This window comes from Calonectris borealis, chromosome 6 (genome assembly GCF_964195595.1).
Source record: "Calonectris borealis chromosome 6, bCalBor7.hap1.2, whole genome shotgun sequence".
NCBI lineage: Eukaryota > Metazoa > Chordata > Aves > Procellariiformes > Procellariidae > Calonectris > Calonectris borealis.
The window spans coordinates 28,391,743-28,417,036 of NC_134317.1; the positions used below are offsets into that span (position 1 = coordinate 28,391,743).

A 25,294-nucleotide genomic window follows, 5' to 3' on the forward strand; every position below is an offset into this window, starting at 1 on the left:
AATGGTTTGTAAGATAATGGTTTGTAATTTTAGGAATGTTAAGTCTTTGCCACATTACCTTTTTTAAAGGTCACAGTGATGGAAATTTAGCATACCATTTTCAAAAGAAATAAATTTACTTTAAGAAGGGAAATTAAGTGCTTAAGAGTCTGTTTTCCCACTGATTGCCAATAAGATTCTGAGTATCTTATGTGCCTTGAACAAATTGATAGATTTATCTAATTTGACATTCCTTCAAATACTGTTTCCTAGGAGCCCCATCCGCAAAGGCTGTCAGCAGAAGAGGTAGTGCAAAGACTAACTAAAAGTGATACCTCTACTCTGAATCTCTTCCAACACCTCACTGAACTGAAGTCATTCTTCATAGAGGTAGATGTGTTACTTGAAATTGTTTAAAGTCTAATCTGAAACTTTTGGTGTACTTGAAACAAAAGGTCACAACCTAGATGGAAATAAACTTGCCTCCTATTTAAAGAAAATATTTTAAAATGCAATGTGTATAAAATCAGCTCTGTCTTTTTAATTAGCTTCCTAGAGGTTGAATCCCATAAATTTGTATCTGCTGGCCGCTTGTGTGGGTGGCGTTTGAGTATTAAGTTAGCCACCACACGAAGAAAACTAAGAATATCACTGGTGGTATCTGAGGACTCACTGAACTTGGTAGCTAAACTCACTGATTCAGGACAGAGCCAGGGTTTCATTTCTGGTGTTTGTGACAAAGCATACCTGCATGAACTGAATATGTGTGTACCAGTGCCTTAGAGTACTGTAGAGGTCTGACATTGATTCCAGAGGCTTTGGGTCTTACTCTTTACAGGTTCTAGATTTGTGCTTTAGCTCTTGGATATAATCAGATCCAAACCATGTCCTTTCTCTTAGGGAATCAGTGATGGTGTGCCCATCGTCAAAGCTGTTGTCCCCAGGAATCAGTCACGTTCCTTTATTTCTCAGGGAAGCCCAGAGATCTTGGTGAGTTGCATGTGTCAATACTATTCTTAGACTGCAGACAGTCAAGTAGGTGTATTTTTTTCATACAGCTTGTAGAGAAACACTTCTTAGCTGTTCCTGTTCAAATGTGTTCTTTTAACCTATAATGAATGTCAGCTATAAGTTAGATATTTGTCTTCTGAAGAGAAGCCAGGCTGAGTTGTTGAATAGTGTTTAAGAGCTGATGAGACATAAGCGTAAATTGTAGTGAGGTGTATTCTAAGTTGCCCACTTGATCCACTTCCACGGTAGCAATCAATTTCCTAATGCAATGCAACCCATCTTTAAAATGACAGGATTGAGTTATTAATGGCATCATTATGTTTATCATTACTTTCCAACCCATATATTAAACTATATCGTATGTGGCGTATACATGCTCCAAAGGCCTGCACCATTCCTAAAATTAACTTTTGCACTGACTAATACAGGTGCTGGTACTATGGTAGATGGCCAAATGATGAAAGGAGGAGAGTGGTTTTGTATTGACATCTGTATGTATGGCCTGCATACTGGCACCTGTGCAATAATACCTATGTTTTGCAGGAAAGAATATTCTTTTCCAATATTCCTATTTTGTAGGTCAAACTTATTGTCCTGGCTTAAAGTGGTATGCGCATATGTCATTTGGAATTCGGACACGTCTAAAATTCTCATTGTGTTTTTTCTATATATCTGATGAAAATACCTCGAATATTTAGATTCCTTTCTTACTTTCTCAGAAATAGAATTGTAGTACAATTTTTTTCAAAACTTCCTGTGTTAATATGTTAACTGTTAATGATTACTATTTCAAAGAAGAGAAGCAGCAGCTTAAACTAAATGACTGAATTGTAATTAAATGTTTGAGAGGGGTTGGTTGGCTGGGTGTTTTGGTTTTTGTCTTCTCCCTGCCCCCCCATTCAACTTCTCTGACCTATCTAGAACATACACTATTCTAACTTGGTAATATGTACCACATGTGGATTAACTCATCTGAGCTGGCTTTTTTTTTTTTAAATTTATGGGGGGAGGAGCTTTTCTTTGTGGTACATTCTCAAGGAGCCTATGCTGGATTTTATGCAAGCTCCATTACCATCAGAGGCAAACAGAAAATACGCTTCTGGGTTTCACCGATTTTTCTATGTAACTTCTTTAGGTAACAGCAAGTCTGAACTGCATTATTGGAACTCATGGTTGGCTACCTTATGATAAAAATATCTCCAACTATTTTACATTCATCAGAGATACCACAGTGACAAATCCCAAGTAAGCAAATGATGAGGAGAGGTGCAGATGAATGCATCTACAGTAATAAAATACAGTAATTGTTCAACATTCAGTGGGTTGTACTGTTTTCATTGGCTGAGTTTTCACCTAAGAATGCATCTCCTGATGTTCAATAATATTACCTCTAATCTGTAATACTGTTCTAGTAAAGAGTTACGTAAGTGGCATTTCAAGGCTCTTCATTCTTAGAGCTACTTCTAATTTTTTTTCTAATATCAATCATAAAAACCCATCTTGGAATCTGAGATGGGCAGTCTTCATAATTTCTTACGCTATAGTGCAGGGATATGTGGTGGTTTTGTTTCTTTGGTTTTTAGAAGATTCCTTTTTTCCTTTAATGTTACAATACTTAGTAGGGACATACTGTATGAGTTACCCATACAGAATAAAATTGCATAAAAGACTGAAAAGATCCAAGGTGAAATCTTGCTTCCACTTACTGATGGCAGTGAGAGTTTTGCCACAGATATCAGGGGGGCAGAATTTCACCTATTTCTTTTTTTAGATATAGCCTCTTCTATAGATGGAATTTATTAATTTTTAAGGATATAGGAAGTGCAAAATACATTGATTTGAACTAAGGTTACTCTTAACTGCTCATCATTTGCCTACAGAACACAACGCAACATGAGCGGTCCTTTTGCACCAGGGCTGGAGATCACGTCTAAGTTGTTTGCAGTATCCCATGATGCAAAACTGCTCTTTAGTGGAGGACACTGGGACAATAGCATCAGAGTGACATCTCTTACAAAAGGCAAGCTGATTGGACAGCACATCAGGCACATGGGTTAGTAACTCTTTATATTGTGAACTGAAAGGTTTTATGTGTTGTACCTTGATGGTTGTTCTTTCGGGAAAGAATTATAGCCAGGTGCACTTGGGCAGACAAGCATAGCAGTTACAAAGGAATGGCAGCATAAGAACGGAAGAATACTTGAGGCATGATTATACATAAATACTTGGGCATGGCTTTTTAGTCATTGTAGCGATGGTTTAATGTAGTTTCAAAATAAGGCTTGATTGCTGTTTTTAGGTAGCAAAGCTGATTAAGTCAGGTTGGTACACCTGGCTGTACAATGACTTCATTGTTTAATATGGTCTCATCAGCCCTTACCACAGTGGAACATTTCATGCTGACTGCAAATCAGGATGCATTGTTGACATATTGCATGCACGTTGTCATGCAATTATTGGGGAAATTATTCTTAAATATCTATGTGATAACTTCCTGTTTTCTTTCCTTTATCTAGATATTGTGACCTGCTTAGCAATAGACTACTGTGGAATTCATTTAATTTCAGGCTCCAGAGATACTACCTGTATGATATGGCAAATAGTTCAGCAGGTAGGTTATTTAGGCATACTCTGAGAAGCAGTTTCTGAATGCTTTGTTGTGCTTCTCTGTTTTGCTATGATGGTTTATTGATTTCCTTTCAGGTTTGCAGGGAAGATAGTCCACTAAAATTGATTAGCTTAGTAATTTTGTTACTCCCATTGTCTTCTGTGTTTAAAATATTCTCTATACACATTGGTTACTATATAGGTGAAGTACAGTATTTTAGAGGCACTCTTAAAGATTTCATAGATTATTTTCAGGATAGGCAAATATCCCATACTGTACAGATGGAAGAATGGAAGAAGAAAGACACTGCTTGAGACTACCGGGATTAGTCAGAACAATGTTTGTAGTTGAGGTTTTTTACATTTCTAGGCTGCTGTTCACTCCAGTAGTTGCATTTTAGCATTGTGTTTCCTCTATGGGAAGTACTGATGGCTACACTAGGAGTTAGCAAAGACAGCACTAGTCTGTTACCTGGATTTACACTAGCATTTTAGAATTCTTTAATATTGGTCTTGTGCTTTCACACAACAAAAGTGGTTGTGTGATGCATGTGTGTACTTAGACTCAAAATGTGAGGCCATTTCAATTGTTACGCATTTTAAATGTTCATTTCTGATTGCTGCATTACAGATATGCAAGTAGGATTAACTGCGGGGGGGAGCTGTCATGTTATGGACAGTACATTTGGTCAGGTCACCTTGTTCCTGTCATTGAACTAAAGTCAACACTTTAAACCAGTACAGTGGTGCATAACTGCATGTGTTTTTGTGGAAGCTGTCTTTATGGTGGGAGTATTTATAATTCTTTCAAGAAGTACTTTGTACCAATGGTGCGTGGTCAAAAAGGTGAGACCTTAGTGCTCATGACAGTATTTTTTCGTCTCAAGTGAGGGTAAATGTTGGAAATTTTTTAGTTTATTTATCTTTTCAGTGTGAATTAAATAAGTCATTCTCTGGAGATTATCTTTGTTTAGAATTTCTTTTTCTTAAGATTTTTAATGTATTTTTTTATTTAATGGATATATAAATGATGTTGTATGTATTGTAAATTCTTCTTGTGAGAGTTTTATCTTGGTCTTTACAAAGTGGCATCAATGGACTGCACACTGTCACTTCCATTCTACTTGTCTGCTCTCCATTGTCACCTTTTTTCCCAACACTGTATTTTGACACTTGTTCTGCATTCCTGCATGCTTTGGGCTTTCAGGGCTTGGTTGTCAAATATCTATCACAGAGATGAGAGTAAAGAGTCCTCTGCAGAACTATTTACTATACCTTCTCTCTAAGCACAGGTCTTGCCTTAACTGGTTTGAGAATAAGTCTGTATATGCTGACAGTACACTCACTGGAACGAAAGTACTAAATAATTTTGACACCCTGAATTCATCTGGGAAAATAACTATTTTTAACGAGCATTATTGCAAGATTTCCTTTGCTTATCGTACTACTGAGAAAGATTATTTCCTTACTTTTCCTTAGAAAATGGAACAGAGTTGCTGTAATTTTAAGCAAAATAGCTTTCAGCTTCTTTAAACTGGGCTGTGAAGATAGTGATTAATTCCAGGGTAAACTGTGAGAACTGAACAAGCCCAGATACACAGGTGAAGAAAAAGTGGGTGGATGGGTGGGTGAACAACTACTGTTAGGACTGCTTATTGTGGTCCTCGCACACCTGGACATCTGAAGGGATAGAAACAAGTCAGCTAAGTAACTCTGTCTTTCACATCCACATAGTAACTGAATGTTCGTTCATTCTTGTGATTTCAGTAAATAGGGCTGCTGACATAAAAGGCAATAAATTGAAATTGGGTGAGTTATGCCTTTGGTTTTGGCCTATATCAAATATACATCTCACACAACTGATACTGAAGATACCAGAAATTTATTTTTTGTTTGTCCTTCAGCTGCAAGAGAATGTGTCATTGCACTTTTTGTTACTCTCAGGGAGGAGTGCCTGTAGGCCTGGCACCTAAGCCATTACAGATCCTTTATGGGCATACTGATGAAGTTTCGAGTGTTGGCATCAGCACTGAACTGGATATGGCAGTGTCAGGATCCAGGGTAAGCATCCTCATACTTCTCCCTTCTTTGCCTCTTCTCTACTCAAACCATAGAGTGTGTTTGAAGTTGATTAAGAATAATACAAAAAATGTGACTATTTCACAATTTTTTTCTTCAGCCTCGTGCATCAAGAAGATATGTACCATCTCCCTTGCTGCCTGCTTAAATCAGGCTGTCTCAAACTGCTCTGCACAGCATAGGCCTCAGCTACTATGTTGTGTTATTCTGCACAGATGAGCTTTAACGTGTGTGGACTTATTTGGAGATCTTAAGCTTCTCATAGAAACAATTCTGTGACAGTTTCTTCCCTGCTTCCTTAACTTTGAAGGTTCTGTGCAGCTTACTTATGCTCTACCTTATTGTAATATACTGGCAGGCTTCTGAACTCTGACTCTGTACTGCACATAATGCCTACTCATAAATGTGACCTATGAAATGGCTGATTTGCTGCCTATCCTTCCCCTCTTGCCCTGTTAGCATTTGTTTTTTTCATACGCCTATAGTACATGACCCTGAGGGGAAGGCTTCTTTGTGTAGAGTTCCTAATGCTCAGGAGTCTTGATCTCCAGTTAAGGATTTAAGTGCTTTCAAAATATTCCCTCTATATTTAAATATTCTTTCTGCGTGTTGCGGTAACTTACCGGCTGAGTAACAACTTACCTAAATTTGGTCACTGCAGGATGGGACTGTTATTGTCCGCACTATTCGGAAAGGTCAGTACGTGAGGACTTTGCGACCACCTTGTGAGAGTTGTCTCCTGCTGACTGTTCCCAATCTGGCTGTGTCCTGGGAAGGCCATATAGTTGTCCACACCAGCATAGAAGGAAAGACTACTCTTAAGGTACTTAGGTTCATAGAATACTTCTGTTTCTTTCGCTGAAGACTTTAATCATAACTGTACCTAACTTTATCGTTATTGCCTAAAGTAATAAGGCTTTTTGAGCATGCTGTGTCTGTTTCTTTAGGTTTTTTTATTTTGCTAGCCAATTTGAGTGAAATTTGATTAAAAGATAAATCACAGACATACTGTGCTTCTGTAAGCTTCATGAAAATCTCCAAACACCCAAGCATGTGCTAATGAATCTTCCTGGGAGACCTGCTTTGAAATGGAAAACTAAGAGAAACAAGTTCAACTGTGCACAGGAACAGAGGCTTATAAAGGGAGCAGTTAAGTTCTGGGTGCAAGATGCCCAGTGACTACACTAACGTTTCTTCGTTTTGGATTGGAGAGGTAGCTGTAAGGTTCACAGTGTAGCTTATTCTGTCTATTGAGTAGCTGTGTAGTTGCTTTAATAAGGGTAGAGCTGCTACGATTTCTATGAGCATGGGAAATTTCTTGGAAGACAAATTTATTGGATGTAGGCGTGCTAGCTGCATTGGGAAGATGAGGAGAGAAGAGACCAAGGTCTTGTCAGGCTGGAAGAGCTTAAGATGGTTGTGTTAGCTGCATCTTTAATCCGTCAAGAATTCATTGCCTTGTCCAGAAAATGCTTCTAGATCTAGCTCTGTGGAAATATACCTGTTTCCTTCTGCTTTTCAATTTGGGGTGGGTGGGAGGGAGCATGGCAGCAGGGCTGAAGATAAGAGTGCTCTCTTCCTTTTGTCTTCCTTGACAAAAACCTTTATAAAATAGGACCTGTCCATTAAATCCATGAATGTTTCCACAAAATTTGGAATTGATTAGATGGATAGGTAAGATGTTACCATGCTATATCAAGAGGTAATGAGGAATAACTTCAAAAATTTCCATACAGGACCTGGTATACATACACATTGCATATAGGCTCGGTACTCTTGTATCATTCAACAAGTAAACTGTTGTCAGCAATATTATCTGTGGGTTATTGCCCAAGTTAGCTCCTGTTAGTACGCTAAAGATACAAATAATACACTCTTAATCCAGTTGGTCTTCTGTGACAGGTTTATTTTTGATCTATTCAGGATAAGAATGCATTACATCTCTATTCTATCAATGGAAAATATCTGGGTTCTGAGACTCTGAAGGAGGAAGTGTCAGATATGTGTGTGACTGGCGAGTATATTGTGATGGGCAGCTTACAGGGATTTCTTTCCATACGGGATCTCTACAGGTAATGTACCACCATCAGGAGTTTATTATCGAGATGCAAATATAAAGGCTTATTCAGAAATGGCTGTGTAACATGGACTTTGCTTGGTGCTGTAGGTGGTAGCCATTGCTTTTTTCTGTGTTCCCGAAAAAACTTTTAGGGAGGAACTAAAATAGAGAGAAAGGAAAAATAAGAGGTTGTACCAGACCAGGCATTTAGCCAGTTATACACCTAGAACTGACAGAATTTAGGAAGAGCTATGTTTGACATCTGCAAGCTGTGATTGTCCCCATGTCTGATTAGTCACTGGGAGCTCAGCAACCACAGAATCAAGCCTCATTTGGTTCTGCACTGAGTTTTAAACTCCACTTGCTATGCTCTGTAGAGCTCCATTGCTCCTCAGAGTGGGAGTGGTCTTTGTCACTTAGTCAGTTGTGGGGCTAATATTACTGTTCTTCAGTGAAAATGTCTTAATTTACTGACTTACCCATCCATGCCTTTTCTTGTTATTCTGGGGTACGATTCTGGAGCTCTATTCTGGGGTACGATTAGATCCTTCCTTAGGATTTTACAATAATTGAAATTGCAAACTGGATCCTTGAGAAACTGTGTTTTATAGTGCATCCTGTGGACAGCAATTTCTACTGCTGTGTAATTCTTTACAGTATGTACAAACAAATACATGATGTGCTTTTTCTGTGTGGTTTTTGTTCATTTCAGCCTGAGTCTGAGCATCTCCCCATTAGCCATGCGACTGCCAATTCATTGCATTTCTGTCACCAAAGAGTATAGCCACATCCTTGTCGGCTTGGAGGATGGCAAGTTGATTATCGTTGGTGTTGGCAAGCCAGCAGAGGTAAAACCCACCATCAAGAACTTTTTCTACCGAACAGTGGGAAGTTCACTTATTTCTGCTTTCCAGTTGAGCAAGAGGTCTCCTCTATGGCAGGGTAAATTTAAGAGCAAGTTTCAGTTTTCAGTGGGAAAGAAATAACTTTTTCAGACTGCTCTACTGAAATTTCTCACTAAGAATCAAAGGTATATAGGGATCGCAGATGGGAAGCTCAGCTGGACTAACTTCCAGACTTTATCACTCACATCTGAATAAGCAAAGTCATAGTAGCTAGCCTTTTCTGAACATGATAGTGTTGCCAGCCACTTCTTGATGAAATAATTTTCCGGAAGAAAATTGGAAATGAAAGAGAGCAAGCTACTTTCTTTATTTTTTATGGTTTCTGTCAGATATCTTTTAATATGCATTGACTGACATTGGGGGAAAAAAATACTACTTCTTTCTGTTTAGAGTCTCTAATTGCAATGCACAAAGAATCACTTGTGTAGGTTCCCAATATGCTCTGTATTCCATATGGTGAATATAAACTTGTTGGTACTGCATATGCAATATCAAATACAGAGCATCCATCTGTCAAATAGCTATGCCCAATTTTTCTTGTGCAAAACATAGGTTTTGCTTTAAGTACTTCTTGTCATGACTTTCAAAGTATTTGAGTTAGCTTAAACCTGCTTCTCTTTATAACCTGATCTCCATTGTGCTGCAGTGTATTTATTTGAAAATGTGATTATCACTTTTGCATGACCTTTAGTACATGCCAGAAAAGTGTGTCTTAATTTTATATTTTAATTGTGAAAACAGAGCGACTTTATTTGCCAGTATTTTAAAATGTCTTAGCTAGGAGATACATAGTTTAATATTTGAAACAGGCTTCACACAATGGTAGTCTGATTTTGCTTGCAGTGGATGGGGAGGGGAGGTTTCCACTGACTTCCAGCTGAACAGCTTTTTCCTACTCTAGAATTGACAAAGAGCTGCTTATGATGTGGTTAAACGTATGTTTGTAACAGCAGTTTTAAAGTCACTGTCATTTCTAAGCTTCCTATTCCATAGAAAAGATCTTTTGTAGGCTGAAATTTATGTATCTCATTAGACTGAAGGCTTTTTATTTTCTTTTTTTCAGTTCTTAATCACATCTATTTTTCTAACTATGGAGAAAGTGTTGTTTCAAAGACTGGATTCCTTTTATGAATGTAGAGGCTTTACAAAAAATGACTTTTTTCCCAGGATTTTCTGTTTATAATTTAGATGATCTGCAAGCTTAATATCCATGTAAATAGATTTTTTTTAAAAAACACAAACATATAAGGAACAACATTATGTCCCAGATTTTCTAGTTTTCTATAATGGCATCAATCAATATATTTGAAAAGTGTGTGTATGTGGGGTATTTAGTTGTTGATTGATTTATTTGTAGTTTGGAAGGAATATATTAATTACTAGAATTTTATCCTTATACAGAAGACAGTGTTGTAGTTCTGGCTTTTGGTGGTGATACTGATCCTTAGGATAAAGGGAGAGACAAACCTCCTTTGTTGTGCATAAAGTGAAATGCTGCTTGGTATTAAGATTGGTCTTTAGTGTTTCTGCATTGACAGTATCCAGTATGAAGTATAATAAATGTTTTTGTATTTTTAACAATTACTTACCTGTTTGGGATGTTGCAGAAGTCTGGGGGGTTATCACCTGTTAGTGTTAATCCTTGTCAGCACGGTGCCTTCTCTAGAACACTGCTGCTGTGATGATACAGTTCTTAAGCATGCTTTATTTGTAGTACTGACTGCTGGGAACTGTTCTCGAACTTGTGCTATTAAGGCATGTATCTTGTTTGTTAAACTGCAAGGGATTTCATAAACTAATCAGCTGCCATGCTGATCACTCTGACCAATCATAAGCCTTTTACTTAAGGAGTAAATAAAAACAGTTTCTTGCAAATTGTTGTCAGATTGCAGACCTACCAGATGCTGGATTTGATATGGCCTCTGGTTGCTTGTTATCGTCTTTACTTATGGAATATTCAGTATGAATTATTTCTGGTTTAAATTTTACCCTGAGCACTTCACCCAGGATCTTTGGAAGACTGTATAAATTTGACACCAGGAGATAACTTTTCTCTCTTTCCTTCATTCTGCCATCACTGCCCTGCATCTTGGTTATCTTTTCCTTTTCACTTCTAGCAATTTCTGTTTGAAATCTCTAAAATGAAATGTCCTTTGTTCTAATTTGGTTCATTTTTGCTTGACGTTCACCTCTTCTTTTCTTCCTATCAAATAGCAGTCTAAACACTGTTTCTAAGCCATTTGAAGTAGGTTAAGTATTAAGTACTTGGCAACATCCCTTTAACAGTTCAAAACCAGAGAAGACTGTGATTAGAGTCTTGTCTGTTGTTTTTTGTCAGTCCCAAGAATCATCCTTAAGTGTAACTTTTGGTTTGTTTTCAAATGATTTTTGTTGGTGTAATTTTGTTTATGCGGTACATTGTACTGTCTGCATTTCACCAGAATCAGTGTCTGAATTCCTTTTTAATTTATCCACCTTATCCCTTCCCCCTCCTTTTGTTTCTCTGAATTACTTTTAAACAGATGCGCTCAGGTCAGCTTTCCCGAAAGCTGTGGGGATCAAGCAAACGGCTCAGCCAGATTTCATCAGGAGAGACTGAATATAACACTCAAGATTCCAAGTGATTGCTGCTTCTACCTTCTCTCATGGATTCCAGAAACATGTTTAATCTTTTGGTCACTTTAAATGTATATCTCAACTTTAAGGGGCTCGATTCTTAAGTCTGTTGAAGAAGAACCTATGGTAGAGGTATAGTAATAAGCATATGTACTCATGCAAGTTAGCTTGCTTGCATATTTTTCCTTAACTATGTTGACTTGGTCACAGCAGAATCCCTCTCTAAATAGCTGCTAAAACTGTGTTTCAGAGAAAAAGGACAGAAAAAAAAATTAAAACCCCAAAAACCCCAAACCTCCAAACCCAAGCTTGCTAATTGAATTTAAGATAAGTAGCATGATTTAAAGCTGAATATGGCCAGATGCTCCTTGATCGCAAAGAAGATATTTGGCTTTGCTTTGATAGCATTATAATTCCCCAGCAGTAAATTAAAATTCTGGCAGTTGCAGTGGTCGGATTCAAAATTGGGATAGCTGACAGTTAAGACCTTTTCAATATGTTTTTTGGCCCAATGAACAATTTATTGCAATTTGTTCCTGTAAATGGCTATGCTGTCTTCTTTTGTGTAGTTCCAATTTTAGGCTGTTCTGCAAGGAACATCTGTGTTGCACTACTTGATTATCAGAAATTGTTTAAAGTACAGACATGAATAACTTCAAAGGAGTAGAAGGTGGTGAAAGAGCTGAAGGAGGTAGGAAATACTTGCTGCTGAAAATTATTTATATTGTTAAGTAGACTAAGACATACACCAAGAAATCCCATAATATATTTAATATCTTGAAGAAATACAGAGGAAGCATCAGTATCTATATTGGTCAAAGATCAATCTGCTTCATTAGTAAGGCAACTCCTACAAACAAAAGATGAATTTCCACTGCAAAATCATTTAAACAACATTGCAGCACAATTTAATTAAATAGCATCTGTTTGTTTCTTGGCTTGGTGTTCACCAAACCAGTTGTTAGCCGTATTTTTTTTCTGTAAAAACAAGCAGGGAAACAGATAATGTATCCATTTTAAAGATGTGTTTAAGACCTGGGAAAAGAAAATATCAGATCCTTATGTGCGCTACATCCAACAAAACAGTTATGGATTGTATGCTATATTTTGGAGAAGCCATTACTGAATTTTTTTGGTTTAGTGATACATGATGATGATAGAAAGGTGTGTGTTTTCCTATCGTTCTGACATTTTTGTGTTAATGATTTAAATGATAAACCCCATACTGTTGGAAAAGCCTGGTGCTGAGGGAAAAATACGAATTTTTGGATCAATGTGTGAAGGTATGTGTGCATGTGTATATATGTGTGTATGTTTGTGTATATATATGTATATACATGTATGTATGTCTATTAAAAGGAGAAGATACCATGGAGTAGGGGAAGTATAGATGTAAGGCAGAGCTATAAGTGATTGTTAGCTAGTATGTTCCCTTTTGGCTACCCCTTTCTTCCCTCTACCATCACTTTTCTTGTTATTTTTATTTATTTACGGAAATGAATGTGTGTTGTATCTTCTATAAATGTTATCAGATATTCCCTGTGGCTGGGGAGCTGTTGAACTACCTGAGGAACTCCATAATGTATAATCTCATTTCATTAACTTTTAGCACAATATTTATTAACTTTGTAGAAATAGTAATACCTCCTTACCCTGCAAAAGGATAATCTTTACCAGTTCTGTTAGTCTTATTAAAACTGTTTTCTTCTCCTCGATTTCTTTACTGGGAAAAAAAAATCCCACTTAATGACTGATTAGTGTGCTGTGTAAAGAAATTTGCATTGCTTTTTCTTAACTTTTGTAAATGAAATAATAAATCAGACTAGTGAACAAGTGGGTCTATGCATAGTTGCAATATTCTAGCTAATCACTGTGACAGACTGGATCGTCTGGAAAGTTAGGAGAAAATAAGAATTATTTCCCTGAGTCACTTGCCAAGGGAGCATTAAATTTCCAAAAGTGGACCGGTGTGGTTTTTTTCAGATTCCGTGTATGTAAAAGAAAAACACATCCCATATTTTCAAATAGGCTATAGAGAAGTGAAAAATACTATTTTTAATCAATTACCTATCCAGTAAGAATACTAAGGATACTCTGGAAGTATTAAGTGTGTATATGAGAATGTGAAGTATGTTTGTCCATTATGATTTCATGAAGAAAGGATTTTAGGGGAGCTCTTTTGAGAGTAGTTTAGAAGAACTTCAGCTCAGAATGTGAGATTTTTCTGTGTTATGGGAAGTTGAAAAAAGAGCTCATCTGGGGCATTGAGTTGATGGTTTTTATAAGTATGCATATGAGGTTGTGTTTACTTGCAGGGGAAGGGGGCAGGAAATTATGATGTTTCGGGCTAGCAGAATCAAGTGGAAAAATTGAGGAGATAGGTCTTTGTAGTGTTTGGTGGAGCATAGTTTACTTTTTGTCACTTGCACAGAGGGGTTCGCATAAGGGTTTGAAAACGTCCTACTGTGGGTTAGGTATGTGTATACAACAGATGAATTAATGTTTTTAGTAGTTTAATATTAAAGAATACTGAATACACTGTGTCAGTTTAAGTAAAATATAACGTAGTTGCAATAATTGGGGATGAAAGAGTTTATGGTGAAGAGCTTTGACATTTGAATACCATCATTTCAGTGTATCACAAGCATTAGGTGATCTTCACAGATGTCTGGGACAGGTTTAAATGTGGACAGTTCTTGGGCTCTCAAACTTGAGGCTAGTTTGTGCTCTGCACAAAGCAGCAGCAGCAGCAGAAAGAAGAGGGGGACAGGTGAGCTCTGAGCTGCTTCATGCTCTACGCAGAATGGCAATGTCCCATTGCCTTTTGATCTTTCGTCTGGTCCTTGAGGATGGGAGATGTACACTGTCTCACACTTAGCGTTCTTGCCAGAGGCCCTCTGGAAAGACCCCCATAGGTTTGAAGGACTGCACTTTGCCTATATCTAAAACCAGCTTTAAATAAAAGATATAGGTGGTAAGTGTGAGCATTAGCTGGTATGTTGTTTCTTTTGGTTTTAACTTATTTGTATAAGTCTTTTTAAAAGTAGAAAATAATTTTTCTGATCAGCTGTTTAGGTTGGTTGAATTGCAGTCTGTTATGGAGTGCACTGTGAATTAGTGAACTGACTTTCATAATTCTTTGATTTCCTCAAGTCAATAAAGCTTAGGATCACATTTTGTTTTTCACATACTATTGGTAAAATAAGTTTCTCCTTTGTTTTTGAACTAAGATTTATTTAAGTGTAAAAAGTAAGGCTGTGAGATGAGGGAATTCTGATTAGGAATTCAGAATAAACAAGCCTTAAGCGACAGTTGTTTCATAACACTACATTTGTCAAGATCTTCTTGGTGGTATCTTCTTACATTTAATTTTTGGAACAACCCTAATAATATTTATCAATAAAGTTTAAGATATGCTTACCTTTGAAGCTGAGTAAATAAGTAGGAGTGTAAATATATATATATCTAAAAGAAACGGAAAACTGACTCTCTTTTCATACCTGTATATAAATGAGATCAAATAGTTAGCAGTATTGAGTAACTTCTCCCTAGCACAGTTTTGAACTTGCATACCAAAGGATGATATTTAGAAGACATCTCTTCTTTAAAGTAAAATGTTGTTAAATTTCTCTTTTATCGATTTACTTCTAATTCTTGATAGTATTTTTAGTTGTCTTTTTATCTATAGTGAAGAATCTCATCTAATCTGTGCAGTTTTTGTACTATACGAGCATTCAGAAAGTGAAATGTTTGCTGTTCAAGCTAGCATCTGACTTACGCAAATTATTCTATATCAATATACTTGTTATCTAATACTCGGTCATAGAATATCTAGAAACCACATCTTCTATTATCCATGTACCTTACCAACACCAGCACAAAGTAATAATTCCAATCTTAAACTAACTGCACTTCTCCTGATGGTTAATACACATTGTGGAAAGTAGGTTTTAGGAAGCCTTTTTCGATTTTAAAAAAAAAAAAAAAGGGGGGGGAAAAAACCCCAAACCAGTAACACAACACACCCCCCCCCCAAATTACAATTGTTTTGCTAACCTGCAACATTGATATAAACAAGCTTTTTTCCCCTTGGTATACCTTAGATCATGAATATTATCACAAAGCAGGGTTATCAAAGTCTTTACAGACTTTAAATAGTCTAGTCAATTGGCTGCTTTATAAGGATCCTCTTTAAAGTTGTATTTCTGTGTCCTTTAAATGAAGTGCAAAGAACTAAGTTTCTGCACTGTAAAAATTCTGTATGGGACTGGTAACAGTGCTACATCAGTCTGCTTTAAGATAGTCCTGCAGGAATGATAAATTTGTTTTTATTTGTAATGCATAATAATTAGGTAGGTCTTTTAACTCTTGCCTTAGTCAATGGGAGCTGTATACCTCACTTCCCTAGACCATGTCTCCCTCCTCCCTGTTTCCTCTGCAAGTCTTTCCCAATCTCAATTTACAAAATTACTAGAAAATACATGTACAGCAACCAAATGCTTCACAAAGCTTTTACTGTGTATGTGTATTTAGTTGAAAATGTGTATCTATACACAGATTATGGTATGGTAGGGAGCTAGGGAGGGGAATAGAGGAGGTATCAGCCTCCTTCCACTCCTGCATTGAGAGTCTGTGTAGACACTTGCTCTGTATTGTCACCTGAAGGCACTCCTCTCTTCCAGTATTAAAGGCACATTGCTGGATAGGTGAGATGCTGAGGCTAGATGCTGTGAATATTTTTTTTTCCTTTCAAAGAATTAAAAAAAAAAAGCACATATAAATGCATATCCTAATGTGAACCTAAGGCCTGATCTAATAAATATTGTTAGATGGAAGCACTGCATAGGGTTATATTTAATTGGGTGGAAATTCAAGCACGTCCTTCAGTGCTTTCTAGAATGGGCTTTTCATGCTTTTTGTTTAAAAGCTATGTCGGTTTCAGCTGTAAACATACTTGTTAGTAGTCTCCTTTTGGGGAGAGTAATAGTTTTTGTGCAGTCATATGCATGTGGGTTCGTTGTATACCAATGTTAGACTCAAGTGTTTGGAAGATCCCAAGGAACTGAATTCTCCTTATTATTACTAAGTGCCCTTGTTAGCACATAGTTTTAAAGGAAGCAAGGGTTTTCTGAACAGCTACTGCAGTTAAAAAAAAAAAAAGGTAAAATACTATTGTCCCCTTCTTCACTATTACAGTCATCAGATGCCTGAATGCAGAAATGCCTCTGAGTGGCAGCATAGCATGCTCGGCACAGTTTGAGTCAAGCGCTATTCATCTTACTGCAGTCTTGAACACCCCATACGTGAGGAACTGCTTGTAGTGTTTAATCGAAGGTACCCTTTGTTCGGTTTTAATTCACCTTTTCGCTGTGCATCTGTGGAAGAAAACTGGTGTGTCTTTCTTTTAGTTACCATTTACCCAAATGGCCCAGATAAAATAGGTGTTTCACTTCTTTTCTTCAGGAGAGAATTCTTCCAGCTGTGTGTTCTTTCTATTTTGTCTGCTGGACTTGGGAAATTTGGCAAATACTTCCAGAGCTTAGGTCTGTGATTATACTTAGCACAGACACAATTTCATAACATGTCTTCTGTCCCAGAAGCATGATTGTCAGTATAGATTATGGTTTAAAGCTGCTAAGGTGTTTTGAAATTGAAATATAAAACATCCAGCCATATATATCATAGATCTAACTGAACTTAGAGGCCACTTGTTTATTTAGCTTCCTATCTAGTCAGTATTTTCCTCTTGAGGGGGCCATATTTTTTGCCTTGAAGTAACTTTTAAAAATAAACTTAGTCTTGCACCTGACAGTACTGCTTTAGTCATATGTAGCTGTTGCTTAAAGAAAGCCATGAGGGGAAAAAAAAATTCAAGGAAAACTTGCGATACGTGTTCTGATTCAACCCTTCAGGGATTGAGCAGCTAATACAAGATCGGAGAAATTCTGCTTGTAAGACTTACCTCCCTTTGGTCAGTATTTCGATGGAAGCTGTGATGCTACTTGGTTTGCTTGATGAATTTTTACTAAAGCTAATGAGGGAGTGGAAACAAAGGCCATACAGCAACAGTTAACCATATCTTCTGATAATTCTTACAGATTGTGCAATTATGTGATTACAAATGGATTTTTAAATGCCAAAAAATGCCTTTTTTAAGAGTTAAATGTTAGGTCTGAGGAGTGTTAGAATATCTACTTTCAAAAATGAGCCTTCAGGCACTGTAATGAACTTGCTGTCAGTCTTCTGTGCAATATCTTTTTCCCTTCTGGGTGCTTTAAGAGTATACTGTATGTCTTAGTTCGTTTTGATCAGTATGTTTTAAGAGTGTGTATATTGGCTAATGACGGATTTTTTTTCTGTACAGCATGGTGGAAGATGTTTTAAAATTTTGCACTTTTCTAGGATTTGCAAGTTTGTAACCTGACAATTTTTAACGTGCACACTTTTGTACATAATTAGCATTGTATATATTTAACATGAGTCTGAAGCAAATAAAAGTAATTGAATGCATAACTTCTCCCTTTATTACTAGTGCAAAAATGAAACTGTGTCTGGGAGTACACTAAATGAACAGTTCTTTCATTTATCAAGTAAAGCTAGGCAGCAGGAACAGCTGACTCAGTGTCCTGTCTTAATTGTGTTAAAGTAACTTTTTTTTTGGTGGGGAAGGAATCAAAGTGGATACATGAATGTACAGACCCTTTCAGACTAACAATAGCTATGATTACTTAAGTATTGCAATAAAAATAGTTTTTTTGCTGGGAAGGAGAGATGTCTGAGACATGAATTAGGGTGGGGAAAAGAGCCCATTAATGCATATTTATCTTTATTTATAAAGCTAAGGTTCTCCACCCACCCCGGGACTAGAAGCATCTCTTTCCTTCCTCCTCATTGTCTTCCCAGATAGTGACTTCTGCTGCAGAATATGCTATAGATTCTGGAGATTACTGTCAATCAGGAGGAAACTGAAATCTGTTCCAGGCTCATGTTCAGTTGGTGTCTTACCCCTGTAAACAAGACAAACCATGCTGTGAGCTGTAACAGGAGCTAGGACTGCTGTGCTTCCATCTGTTACTAGGTATAGAACAAGGCATCCTTATTCATAACAAGCAGAGTTTTGACTCCCTTCCTTGCCTGCATCATGGGACATACATATTAAATTTCTTAGTAATGTTCATATGACTAAAGACATGAGTTCCCTTGTTCTAGAGTTCAACGCATTAGGGCCAAACTGGCATTCCCCTGGCCTTCAATAGCAGAGCTGACTACTGGGGCTTTTCCTGTGAACCGTAACTGTAGTTCGGAAACAAAAGCATCAATGGATGTAACGCCATAGCACTTACTGGGTAAGTTAGATATCCTTTAGAGTGCCGTCATACTGCCTGCTCATGTTTTCCCCAAGGAGAAATGGAAGCAAGGGATTAAGTAACTTCTGACGTGGGCGACAGGCAACATGTGCCAGGAGTCTAACAGAAGTCTCTCTTCCTTTCTATCTTAAGGAGGATGTCCATTCAAATTCAAATGAAGCATTTACCTCAAAAAGAGACGTGCTCCTGTCACTCCTTGCAAGGTGGCTTTGTCTCCTTCCACTAGCAGCATCGCACCTTCCCGCAAGCCCTAATGTAGGTGGAAACATTTAACATTATTTTCAAGCTATTTGAAAGGCTAGAAGGCTTGTCACAAGCAGGCCAGTCTTAGTGCAGCTCGCCATGACTACAAACAAGACTTACTCACCCACCTATTTCTAAAAAAGATGCCAAGACAAAATTAGGTGAGTTAGAAGCTGGTTTTCTTGTTTATTTTATTTTTCCCTTTTACAGAAGGAGAAACCATTAAGGAGAAAAGGAAAATCTGTTTATTCCACAATTACGTCCACTGCCACCGTTCTTAGATCCAGTTTAGGCCAAGCAACAGCCAGTTGGCTTTTACTTTATACTCCAAGCACAAGCACAGGGACAGGAAACCCAGAGGTCCCACTTCCCCAGACAGACATACTGTAATTACAAACATACTACTGAATGAGCAAATTCAGAAACCTACAGAGATTAAAACAAAATGTAAAGTTAAGAATATTTGCAAAAAGATTAAGGGGAGGTATCTTACCATCTGCATGCACACCACCCCCAACATATACACGACTGGTGGCCAGTGACTGGAAAGATTAGAGCTGCCTAAAATACAGTATTTGGCAACAGGACTCCAAACATCTAATAGGCAGAATGAATTTCATTTGTTCTAACCCATTTTCTGCAAGTGAGCAAAATCCAAGGTTGAAGCTCTTAGCAAGAATATAACTAGCCTTCCATGCCACAATTCTGAAAGGCTTGTCAGGCATGGTAACTCACACTGAAAGCTAGCAAGAATGCATTTAAAATGTTTACCATGCTACAGCCATGAGCTTCCTGACTGGTAACTACTACTCACCAGAACTGGAGGGGTATTTGGTTCTTCATGATATTGACGAATTCTTTCCTCTCTTGTCTCCTGCAATAACAAGTGGAGATTTAGTTGTCCAGGCAGTAAGGTAGGACTTGGAGCTATCCAAGTAGCAGGACACCAAGCAATTTCATAACATTAAACAAAGCAGGTACTTCCCCTGAAGCAGAACGCTTTCATTAGACTATGTATTGAAGGAAGTGGGAAGATTGACTTTAATAAATAGGTATTTTACCCTTCACTAGCAGCAATTGCTGTAGATTGATCAAACTGAACTCACACAATCCCAACCCTGAAAAGCCTTAAAACTTACTTCCACTTAATTCATCCATCTTTTTTTTTTTAAATGCTAATTCTATGTGCTCACCCTCGGAACAAGAGCACTGAGGAAGATGGTGGAAGCAATTGCCTGAGATTCATGAAAGACGGTAGTGAACCATGGATTTCCACTGATTAAATATCTGCTTGTTTGTCCTCAAGTGTAGGTGTTACACTGAATTTCCTTCTGTGAACAGCTCTGCCGTGTTTCCTGGGAGTTTGTTGCTGAACTGATGAACAGTAGTTAAAGAAATCAAACCAGAAGGATTTGTTGGTAAGGAAACACAGGAACACAGCAGGGACCTGGTACAGCACAGAGCTTCCAGCCTCCTCTCAGAGAAATAGCAAGTTATTTATGGAGAAAAGACTGCCTGCTTATCTAGCGACAAGCTGATTAAATGAGTACCTACAACTTCATCTAAATTCTAGAAGCACACCCTGATCCTCCATCTCTTCAGTGTCCCCTAATTCTTGATACTTCCTGTAACATGAAGAAATTTTGATTACAAGGAGGAAAGTATTTGGGCTGTTAAAAGATGCACCACAGAAACTGTTCCCTGAGGAATTAGCTCCTGACAGGCTATTCAAGAATCAGCTCCTCCATACAGTGGAGATGTCAATCTTTGTGCTTGATGGTTAAAGTGTTTTTCTTTCAGCTATACTAGTACATGTGTTTGCTCAGTACTGGACATTACAGGGTATGCTCTCTGCAGGGACACTAGCGCCTAGGTATGTTCTTACAGAACAAGTTTGCATGCAATCTCAAGATCTCCCTGTTTGATGGTTCCTTCAGACCTTTAGGTATTTAAACCTCTTAACATATGTTTAAGTTAGGTCTTCTCAAGCAGCAGACAAGACAGACTATGGCAGGACTTTCCAGAAACACAGTGCATTGCATCCTAACATTTCAAGTTTCTCTCTCTCTTCCCCCCCCCCAGCCCCCAATTCCATGCCAGGTATGAAGCAACAGTATTTCAGATATTGCACAGCTTCTGTTTGTGAAAAATACTTTGTTCCGCCCCGGTAATACTGTTGCCAACTCCTCTTCCCACTCAAAGAAAAGCTTTAGGAGGGAGTAAAATGTTACTGTCTCACTGGCATTTCCAACTGCTCTAGGGAGCAGCTGTTAGACATTCTATAGCTTTGTAAGGCCTCACAAATATACACTATCATTACACCTCTGCATCCTGGTTACTGTGTTAGCTCTGGCAGGCTTTACTTACACCCATGTGAGTGCTTTTAACATCTGGGTCCAGGTAGTGGGGGTTAATATTAAAAGGAACTAAACCTAGGGCCTGCAGGGAAGGTGGATAAACAATTGGCATGTCATTGGTAGTATTGATGCTGATCGTAGCAACGTTAGTTCCTGCGCTGGATCCCATGTAAGGAATCCCATCCTGAAAGACAAAAGCAATGATTAGTATGCAGTATCACAACTAGGAACTGCATTTTATAGCATATTCTATCAATCTCAGAGACTCAGCAATCAGATCAGACTTAGTCCTTCTAGCTCATCTCACTGCTAACTTCACAGGGGAAAAGCAGAACAACAGGAATTCAGGTTTTGAGGTGGAAAATAGTTTGTATGGTTATATCATGGTTGTCAGAGGACTAGCTGTTAAATGTCCTGTACTCACAACTCTGTGACCCCATCACAAGAGGGAACTGGTAAGGCTGTCAGTGCATATATTAGACTTCGCTATTAAGACAAGAGAGAATTCTCTACATTGCAGTTACAGGAAATATCTGAACTAGCTTTTAACTATTTTCTGAAGAGAGCAGACTATCTGAAGCTGAGTACAATGTTGCCACAGCATCAGCTTACCAGTACTGTGACCAGCCAGTTTAGCGCCAGTTTAGGTATTACTACTATTATACATAGTACTATGTACTATGTGTACATGGAAGGATTCCACACAAACATGCAAGTATATGGATAATGCTGAACCACTTGTAAAAATAAGGTACCTTGAGAGAACTAGTGCAAATATAACCAAATAGCTATCTAGACTTCACTGGGACTCGAACATTTTCTGGCTTTTCTGCCCACAACAGGCATTGAATTTCTGTATATTAAGACAGCCTAGCTAACCTTTCTTCTTGGCAGCTGGCCTTTTCAAACATACCGTGCTTGCATAAATCTGCCTGAAGTCCACAAGAAGTTGCAGTTCCACATTGCTAGGGGAACACTTTGCTTCTGTTCTCCTCCATGGATGCATATCTTTGCTCTGCCTTACAAGATTCACCAGCCAGAATGGGGCTGCTGAGCAGAAGAGCTCAATAGCACTCATACCGCTCAATTCCAGGTCAAGGAGGTACCCAAGGTAATTACACCATTTTCAACGTCAACAGGTCATTGTCTAAAAGGCATGTATGGGTCCAACTCTATTGTCGGTTTATTAGCAGACAACCTGCAACTTGAACACATCTGTATCTATTAACAAGATACAAAGTGGACATCTCAATCTGAAAAACGGCATTTCTCGACATAGATTAAATCCTGCACTGCTCTTCATTGATATTTTAAGTTGAGGGGCTTACTCCTAAGGTACTTCGCAGCATTGTACATCTCAAGGTCTTGAGTCCCACATCTGGGAAACTGCCCTAGAAAGACAGATTGCTGTCTTTTCAGGCTTCAGTGACTACGGATTTCAGTTCACCAGGTTGCATGAAATGGCTCAATACCTGAAGTGTATTAAAAACAAAGATGTAGAATCAACTTGGATTTGTCTGAACAAAAGCTTATGCATGAGATCCTGCCATTCAGACTTGGCCTGAGTCCTGTAGTTTTTACCTCAAGAACTCTTTTCCTGATCTCCTGTATCAGACTGTTGTCATAGAGAGCTTTCAGGAGACGGAATGTGTTCCCACCTCCTGCAGAAAGAGAGTCCAGCTTATTTAACATGCTTTCACCACCAGTTTTAATTGAAGCCTTTACAAAATTGGCAGGCTCAATGATTTCTATCCTCTATTCAGGGTAGTATCCTGCTTTGAGCAGCAGAAAACCAGAAGCTTCAGAAGAATGGTCATTGGGGAGGCCATGGGCTCATGCCCTGAGTCCTCCTTGTAACACTGACGCTGGCTCCAATTCCCAGGAGTGTGGTATTAGGACTACGCTCAGTTTGAGCATGGTAGCCCTGAATCTTTTTCGACTTGATATAGTGATGATACAGTTCTGATGATCAAGTTTTTAATGCTGAAGTACTGTTCAAATGAATAATTTGAAACTTACTGGAGATGAAGTTCCATTAATAAATCTCTCCTATCTCCCTCCCCACCACTAAATTTAGGGTCTTACTGTTCCCAGTTAGAGTACTGTTTTCTGTAGTTTCTAATAATTGCTAGGCCCAACTTTTTCATCGTTGTCTCTACAGTGCCAGCTCTGAGCAGGACTCATCCAGTGCCCTATATAAACCCTCATCAGGGAGCATGAAGTAAAACTTACCGATAAATATTGCTTCAGATTTCCTTACAGCTTCCACTGGATCACAAGATTCATGAATGCTGTCCAGTCCATAACCTTAAATGAAAAATTATTTACCTTTGCCACTTCAGTTTGGCCGAAGAATGTGGCATGTTCAATCCCTCCCTGGCCCCCGACCCTGAGCCAAATGTCTCGCCAGACAACCAGGGAAATTTCAGAGAACTCTACAACATAAACCAGAGTATATGTCCCACATTGGTGCAGAGCTTCTGCATCCAGCCGTACTAAGGAAATACTTGTTTTATGCATATACCTGTCTAAGAGCAAAGCATTTCACGCAGCAGGTGCAGGCTGAGGAACAAAGTCCTGCTGAGCATTACCAGCTAACTAGAAAATAAGTGAAGGAAAAAGCTGTCAGTCTTCAGCTTGGCTATGAGTCTGAACAGGATGTGCCATCCTTGGTCTAGCATTACTAGTGCAAATATCTGATCTGAGTATTTTTTTTGTAATGGTTAAAATGTCTGGCTTTGACAGATTTGCCTTGCTGGGGTTCACTGAGTACAGGAAGTGCCAGGAGAGTCAGAAGAACATGGACATTTGATAGCAGCAATCTTTCTGCAAGACAAGGAGCAAAGTCTGCTGCCCAGGGAAGTGAGTACTGATTATTACTACAGTAACAGGTCCAAAGTTATCCTGAACAGTGATAGATACTAGGTGGAGGTGTTGCTGTAGGCTGCTCTGGAAAGATCTTTGCTTGAAGCAAAGCTCAGTTGCTGTTCATCATAGAAATATCTGGCTGGTTGAAGTGCGTTATAGTAATGGTCTTCACTTAACACTAGTAGTAGCATGGCTTGAGCAGAGGTTTAAAATGTATGGGCAGAAATGTTCCCCCATGAGATTAAGGAGGATAAAAAGATGCCACTTAGTGTTCAGGACCAAAAACTTCCTCCCTGAAGTGGTTAGAAGTGTTTGCAACAAGATTTCTTCCGGAGGCCTCTAAAGCACCTACTTTTAGGTAGAAGTTAGCAAACAGCTCCCTGCTGCTCTCGCTCCCATTGCTGACCGTGCAGCAGAGCTAGCCAAACCCCTCTCCACCGCCGCCTGCAGCACTACCCCCATTCGGACCCCAGTAAAACAGACTGTTGCAGAGTTGCTTGCCCAGAGGCGTTCACCGCCTCATCCCCTCTTATAGCAGCAGTTCGCGAGTGCCCGCCCAGGTGCTGCCGACAAGGCCAGCCCCTGCGGCACGGCTGCCCCTCGGCACAGGCGACGTTTCCGCAGCAGCCACCCCGGGGAGTCGGCGCCCGGGGCGGGCCAGCCTTACCCAAGCTTTCGAACTTCTTCCGGGCGGTCCGAGCGTAGGCATCCCGGTCGTGCAGGGCGTAGGGAACGAACAGCACCCGCTTCACTTTCCTGGGAAAAGAGAGGGGAAAGAGCGCTTAGATCCGCGGAGGCGGGGGGCGGCCCGGGGCAGGCTCCCGCAGCCCCTGCGCAGCGCTTACTCCCCGAGGAAGCTCTTGATGTGCTGCTGGCAGTGGCCCAGGTACCCCCCTCCGTGCAGGGTGGAGTTGGAGACCAGCAGCAGGCGCCGCGGGCCCCCCATGCCGCCCCGTGCTGTGCCCGCGGCCGGTGCGCGCAGCCCGCCCCGGCCGGGCCCGCCCCTTCCTGCCCCGCCGGCGGGCCGCGGGGTGGGGCCGAGCTGCCGCCGCTCCCTCTGCCCCGGCCCGGCCCGGCCCGGCCATGCTGGACTTCGCCATCTTTGCCGTCACTTTCCTGCTCATCCTGGTGGGCGCCGTGCTCTACCTCTACCCGGTAATGCCGCCGGGGGCGGGGTGGGGCGCGCACGGCGCGGCGTGACGC

General features: G+C 39.4%; 3 protein-coding genes across 24 annotated transcripts in view; 2 read left to right on the forward strand and 1 right to left on the reverse strand.

Annotated features, from left to right (window-relative positions):
• The window catches only part of NBEAL1 (neurobeachin like 1), a 94,822-nt gene extending 77,053 nt beyond the window's left edge, over positions 1-17,769 (forward strand). For 8 of the 17 annotated variants that reach the window (XM_075153399.1, XM_075153396.1, XM_075153401.1 and 5 more), the window contains 10 exons: positions 253-369; positions 880-969; positions 2,126-2,235; positions 2,871-3,043; positions 3,507-3,601; positions 5,542-5,658; positions 6,338-6,499; positions 7,600-7,748; positions 8,448-8,677; positions 11,163-17,769. In XM_075153399.1, the coding sequence (XP_075009500.1) occupies positions 253-369; positions 880-969; positions 2,126-2,235; positions 2,871-3,043; positions 3,507-3,601; positions 5,542-5,658; positions 6,338-6,499; positions 7,600-7,748; positions 8,448-8,677; positions 11,163-11,239 (1,320 nt within the window). In that variant the 3' untranslated portion in view covers positions 11,240-17,769. Of the gene's footprint in view, positions 1-252; positions 370-879; positions 970-2,125; positions 2,236-2,870; positions 3,044-3,506; positions 3,602-5,501; positions 5,659-6,337; positions 6,500-7,578; positions 7,749-8,447; positions 8,678-11,162 lie in introns of all 17 variants that reach the window. The other 9 variants (XM_075153410.1, XM_075153405.1, XM_075153404.1 and 6 more) reach the window with 6 other exon arrangements.
• Positions 11,867-25,294, forward strand: part of CYP20A1 (cytochrome P450 family 20 subfamily A member 1) — a 41,575-nt gene continuing 28,147 nt past the window's right edge. For 3 of the 6 annotated variants that reach the window (XR_012674134.1, XR_012674135.1, XM_075153423.1), the window contains exon 1: positions 25,158-25,246. Coding sequence is in view for 1 of the 6 variants with exons in the window: in XM_075153423.1 (XP_075009524.1) it covers positions 25,175-25,246 (72 nt within the window). In the remaining 5 variants the exon portion in view is untranslated. Of the gene's footprint in view, positions 11,948-18,940; positions 19,028-23,968; positions 24,086-25,157; positions 25,247-25,294 lie in introns of those variants that run through there. The other 3 variants (XR_012674138.1, XR_012674137.1, XR_012674139.1) reach the window with 3 other exon arrangements.
• Positions 14,621-25,215, reverse strand: LOC142083658 (alpha-aspartyl dipeptidase-like). The gene is given in 10 exon segments (XM_075153424.1): positions 14,621-18,263; positions 18,791-18,873; positions 19,681-19,740; positions 21,234-21,407; positions 22,805-22,884; positions 23,456-23,530; positions 24,759-24,847; positions 24,937-25,042; positions 25,045-25,147; positions 25,150-25,215. Coding segments are annotated over 10 exon segments (915 nt in total). The 3' UTR covers positions 14,621-18,184.